Below are 5,627 nucleotides of genomic sequence, written 5' to 3'. Positions count from 1 at the left end.
AATAATTCCATAAATATTACTAACTAAAACCTTTGTGACATTTTTGGTCTCCAATCGGGTCTCTAAGGTCCCCGAACTTGAAAATATTTTTATTTTACAAATAACTTACATTATATCCATATAGTCCAAATAAATCTCTGTAATTAATAAATTACGCTTATTTATCCACTTATAGCAAAATTTATAATTTATGCTAAATTAGGTTAATAGGATCATAATCCTACTCATTACTACCTAATTAACCCATAATATATAATAAATCCTAATTATTCATAATTAGATTTTCGGCATATTACACAAGCCTTGATTTTTTCCTCAATAACTTCCACAAATATCTCTAACTGTATCCTACAAATGTGGATCGATCATTCTTCCCATATTGTAGGAGTTTTAACAGATCGTAACTACATCTTGGAGTATAGGGATACCTACTTTCTGGTTACTCCTTTTACGGAGCTAATTGTAACAACCTTCCTCCTATAAATAGTGAATGAATTCACAGGGGAAAGGACCTAAATTCGTTATCTTGAATCCAAGAGCACTTCTCTGAAACATATTCTTTGTAAATACTTGATAGCTGTAACTAGAATTCATTTTGTCTTCCTTAGTTATTTGCACGACATTATCTCAAGATTATACAACTATAAGGGGAGCAGGTCATTACCCATATATAAGGGGACTACCTCTATAATTCCTAGAGTCCTTTCTATTTATTTATTATTTAGACTCTGAGTCAGTTGGAAATTTTCCCAGTCAACAAATGTGTTTTCTAATCTCAAAGTTGCTTGTTTGTATCTCTCCCGTCGTCCAAAAGTCGATTTACGTCATTCTTTATATAGGCCTAAAAAGAATAGAATTTATTTAGAATAGATTTAAATTCAAAAATACATGTATGACGCTATAGCGCCTTAAGACACAGTGCTATAGCCATGCATGACTTCCCGATACCACCCAAGTACTAAAAATATCTTTTTTTTTTCTCTATTTTATCTTTTTTTAGTAGCGGCACTATAGCACCACATGCCATTTTTTGTCGCCCTTTTACTGCTTCGACCTTGCTTAGTAAATCATGCATAACTTCCGCGTCCTGACTCCAAATGAGATGATTTAACATGTTTTGAAAGGATAGTAACGAGCTCCATCATTTTGGGTTTCATAAGCTCTTCGAGAAAATGATAAAAAATATTGTCAAAAATTAGCTCAAAGGTCTCAGTCCATCACAAAATTATCTTTTAATCAAATCTATACAAACTTTAAAAATTAATACTAATTCATCTAATAATTGACTAAGGATGAGTGAAAAAATGTGCATTCATCAGTAACACTTCTTCTTGTACTTTGGATGAGATTTTCCATTCATGCCACCTTCTCGAACCATGTTATCTCTCTTATCCATTTTTCCTCAGACAAACAAACCTTCCCTACCAATTCATCCATATATTATGATTTCTTCTTTAACTCTTTTGACATTAGAGCACTGTGAACCTCATCCAATGTCAAATAGTTTCTTCCATGCATCATAGTGTCCACAAAGTGCTCATATGCATTTATTGGAAGTGAATTTAGAAGTATGATCCCTTGATCTTCATCTTCTACTTTAACATCTATGTTTTCAAGATCAAGGATAATCTTGTTAAAGTCATTAAAATGATCTTCAATGGATCTTTCAAAAGATAACTTAAAGGCATATAGTTTACGCTTCAAGAACAGTCGATTGGCCAATGATTTCTTCATGTAGAGTTGATCAAGTTTCTTCCAAAAACTTGCTACACTCTTCTCCTTCGATACCTCTAACAGGACCTTGTCTCCAAGAGATAGAATTATGGCACTATGAGCTTTCTCGAGTAGTTCGAACGTAGAGCCCTCATCTTCATCTTCCATAAGCCAAAGTCATTCTTGCCTATGAATTTTTTCAAATTAAACTTTGCATTCCCCATTTTCCCCCTTGGATCAATTCTTCAAACAGATAAAGATCTTTCATCTTCCTCTAATCCCCCAATCGATAATTTCCAATCCTTCAATCGAATACAAGCTCTGATACCAATTCATTGGAATTCAATGCAAGTCTTTAATTCTAATTCACATCACTATTTAAGTAAAACAAATATAAAATAAATTAATTTAGTTATTTATTACATAAAATGAATCTGTACAAGCTCCTATTGTAAGGACTAATTCAATAGCCTTCTATATGTATTTCATCTAAGTATGACACTTGAGTTGTTAATTAGTTGTTAAAACTAATTAACAACTGCTAACCGAAATAACAACTAACAGGAATCAAGTGTCATGACTAACTAAATTAGCAATAGAAAATATTCAATTTTCTTAAGGGAGCCCCCACAACCTCCAAAATTGAGTTTGTTCCTAGCTTTGTAAATTTATAATTTTTGAGATTTGACTTGTAGTTGTGACATTAACTATGCTATTTCTTACATAAGTAAGTTACCATTAAATTAGCACAATATGAGATAAAATTTTAACCTAAAATACTAACAAAAAAATAATCAATCAAAGTAGAGTTAAAAAGAAACTTTTTTCTGATTAATTTTTTTAAGAAAAAATAAATTTAATTTTCATATGTAACATGATTAATTATCAAGTAAATAGCAAGTAAATTAAAAAAAATATCATTTTGGATCTTGTGTTTTGCAAAATTTATCAATTGGACCATCTGTTTTATTAAACAACAAAATAAACCCTACATTTTCTAAAAGGGTAAAAATAAGATTTTGAACTCAATTTTCAATAATTTTATTGTTTAATATAACCAACTTTAAGACAATTTCCAACACGAACAGATACAGAAAATATAACCAATTTTATCATAACATTAATTATTCAAATTTTATTAAGTTTTATTTTGACAAAAAAATCAATTTAGAGTCCTATTTGTACAATTTTAGAAAATACAAAGTCCATTTTGTTATTTAACAAAATAGAAGGTTCAATTAGTAACTTTTGCAAAATAGAAAATTCAATTCGTAACTTTTGCAAAACACAAGCTCAAAAATAATATTTATCCTTAAAACAATAATAAAAAAAAAACTAAAAAAAATGTCCATATTATAATCACAGGTCTTCTAACAAGTAATATTAGAAAGCTATGAAATGGGGAGCACTTTTTTCCCACATTACTTGCACTCCAAAAGTTTCTTTGAGAATGTTATTGACTGAAGTTGAACAGATGAACCATCTTTCCTCATCTGCCTCTTCCAATGAAAAGTAAAGCCCAAGACACCAGAAAACCTACAAACCAAAGAGAAGAAAATTATCGTAAAATAATAATAAAAAAAGTGTGAAGAAAAAAAAAAACAAAAGAAATGCCAAGTTGTTAAAAGAAAAGATTACCTGCAATACATGTGTTGATGTGAACTCCTAGGCCCCTTGTCCCGCTCCAAGCATACCCTATTTTGTTAATAAAATTTCATCACTATTGCGTCATCACATCTTATCCGAAAACTACTCGTGTTAGTGTGAAACTTATACTTTGATATTTGAGTTTGGTACCTAATAAATTATGGTATTTTATAATTAATAGCTTGAAGATTTTAAACTCTCACTCCTCTAGATTAAAAGGGATATTGCTCCTAAATATTGAAAGGGATATTGAAACTTGAAATAGTTCAAATTATTACAATCACTTAAATCGGATCGTACGCATGATTTAATATTAAACAAAGTTGCTAACTTAAGAGGAGAATGTTGAATAATTAAGAGTAAGGATCACTACACTAGTAGTAGTAGTAGTAGGAGTCTAGGAGAGTGAAATATAAAAGGTGTTAATGACAAAAATATATGCATAATAAATTAAACGACATTACTAACAAATAGTTAAGTTAAATTAGAATATTTATTAAGAGTAGATGAGTAAATACCTCGACCAAAGCAGTTGACAGTAGTGTTCATCCCATTGGGGCAAATACAAGCAAAAGACTGATCCAAACCCGAAAACCCACAAAACCCTTGACTCTCTTCACAATCTCTACACCCACTGCTGTAATATGAATCATTATACTCCAACAATACCCCAAACCGCCATTTCATCGGGTCACCTTCGTCTCCAAACTCGTATATCGACGTGTAAGACGAGCACTGCAACTTAGGAAGATCCAGTTCGTAACCCGAACCAAAACCCATCGGAGAATCGTACACGCAACACGTGGATGCCGGAGAATTCGTCGGCAACCCGATTCCCGCCACACCCTTGCACGAGTACATGCCTCTGCAGACCCGGTACCCCGACCCGGTATCACAGAGATCTTGGTCCGGGTCGAAGACGGGCGAGGTGGTGGAGCACCCGAGGAGGACGAAGATGTTCTCGTCGGCGATGGTAAAAGGGCTTGCTCGGTCCAAGCTGAAGCTGCCGGAGTTTTGCATTGAGGTGCAGTTGGACATGAGTGGGTCGGTCACAATTATGGTGTTGCTCGGGTAATCAATGGAGGAAATGGTGTAGCTTCCGGCGCCGGTGGTGAGCTGGAGCGTTCCGCCGTTGCATTTGACGTAACGGGCGAAATCCGGGTGTCCACATCCGAATTCGGTTCCAAATGGGTACTTCACCGGGACGGTACCGCACGTGTCGTGGCACGTGCCCTTGGTGGTGGGATTCACGTGATCTGCTTGGAGAGTGAGAAAGAAGAGTGTTTGGCTTTGGAGGAGGAGAAAAGCGTTGATTAAGAACTGGGTTGGAGTTGGTGAGGAAAACGACATTGTGTTAATGAAGTTTTTAAGCTTTTGAAGGACAGAGAGATCAGCATGAGATGAAAATGGTGGAGCAAAAGAAAAGACACTCATCTAAATCAATGGCTTCACACACATTAAATGAAGACAGTCAGATTCACATTGAAAAAGATCTTCTTTTTATTCGGTGGAGGTGATTATTTTTCAAAGTTGTCCTCCTTTTTTCTTCCTAAAAAGAAGAGCCTAGTTATTGAGGTTTTAAAGCTGTGTAAATGGGTCACCTTGTTCTGTTCAGGTACTCCTTTGGGTTTTCTCTCTAAAAATGGATTGGGTTTTCAGTTCTTTATTCTATCATCCAAATACATTATTAAAATTTTATTTTGTTTTTATTTATTTTACACGACACATAAAAGGAGAAAAATAAAATAAATAAATAAATAAATAAACGACTTGTATCACTTATCAACGACCAAATTTCTGTTTAATTTTATAAAAAAAATAAAAATAAATAAACTAATAGGTGTATCAAAATATCCCTGTACAGAAATGTACTCAAGATTTTCACATACAAATTTCCAATTTCAAGAACTTGGAATGAATCTTAGAATATCATAAATAAAAGTAAAAACACAATTAGTAAACTAAGCATAAAAGAAAGTATATGTCAACACACGAATTAATTATTAATGTAATTTTCTTCCTATATCTAGATCTCACTAGTGTTTCTTTCTCAATCCCTTTAGCAAGCACGTCCACAATTGTTGTGCTCCTTAATCCCTCTCTTTCTCTTTGCGAATCGAATCGACTCATGCAGTGGTCTACCTACTAAAGAGTACGTTCGTGTTAAGAGAATCAGTTCATTGTCTAAAGATGTTATCAGATAGTTATAGCTAGCTGTCAATTACTTATAATTCAGTTAGTAGTTATAGCTCTCTTAGCTCCTGTGC

At 33.4% G+C, this 5,627-nt stretch overlaps 1 protein-coding gene across 1 annotated transcript; it reads right to left on the bottom strand.

Moving 5' to 3' along the window:
* Window positions 1-2,959: 2,959 nt before the first annotated feature.
* LOC115701283 (LEAF RUST 10 DISEASE-RESISTANCE LOCUS RECEPTOR-LIKE PROTEIN KINASE-like 1.5) lies at window positions 2,960-5,627 on the bottom strand. The gene is made up of 3 exons (XM_030629034.2): window positions 3,879-5,627; window positions 3,352-3,408; window positions 2,960-3,249 (listed from the first exon to the last, which is right to left on the bottom strand). The coding sequence occupies exons 1-3, from the start codon at window positions 4,792-4,794 to the stop codon at window positions 3,203-3,205; spliced, it is 1,020 nt and encodes a 339-aa protein (XP_030484894.2). The 5' UTR covers window positions 4,795-5,627; the 3' UTR covers window positions 2,960-3,202.

The sequence above is a fragment of the Cannabis sativa genome, chromosome 8, assembly GCF_029168945.1.
Source record: "Cannabis sativa cultivar Pink pepper isolate KNU-18-1 chromosome 8, ASM2916894v1, whole genome shotgun sequence".
Classification (NCBI taxonomy): domain Eukaryota; kingdom Viridiplantae; phylum Streptophyta; class Magnoliopsida; order Rosales; family Cannabaceae; genus Cannabis; species Cannabis sativa.
The sequence above is the reverse complement of the archived record's forward strand: the minus strand, read 5'-3'. Positions and strand labels throughout refer to the sequence as shown.

Coding starts and splice junctions, on each gene's coding strand:
- LOC115701283 (XM_030629034.2), bottom strand. CDS start 4,794: ATGAGTGTCTTTTCTTTTGCTCCACCATTTTCATCTCATGCTGATCTC. Junction 3,409..3,878: donor TGTCAACTGCTTTGGTCGAG/GTATTTACTCAT, acceptor TTAACAAAATAG/GGTATGCTTGGAGCGGGACA. Junction 3,250..3,351: donor CATCAACACATGTATTGCAG/GTAATCTTTTCT, acceptor TTTGGTTTGTAG/GTTTTCTGGTGTCTTGGGCT.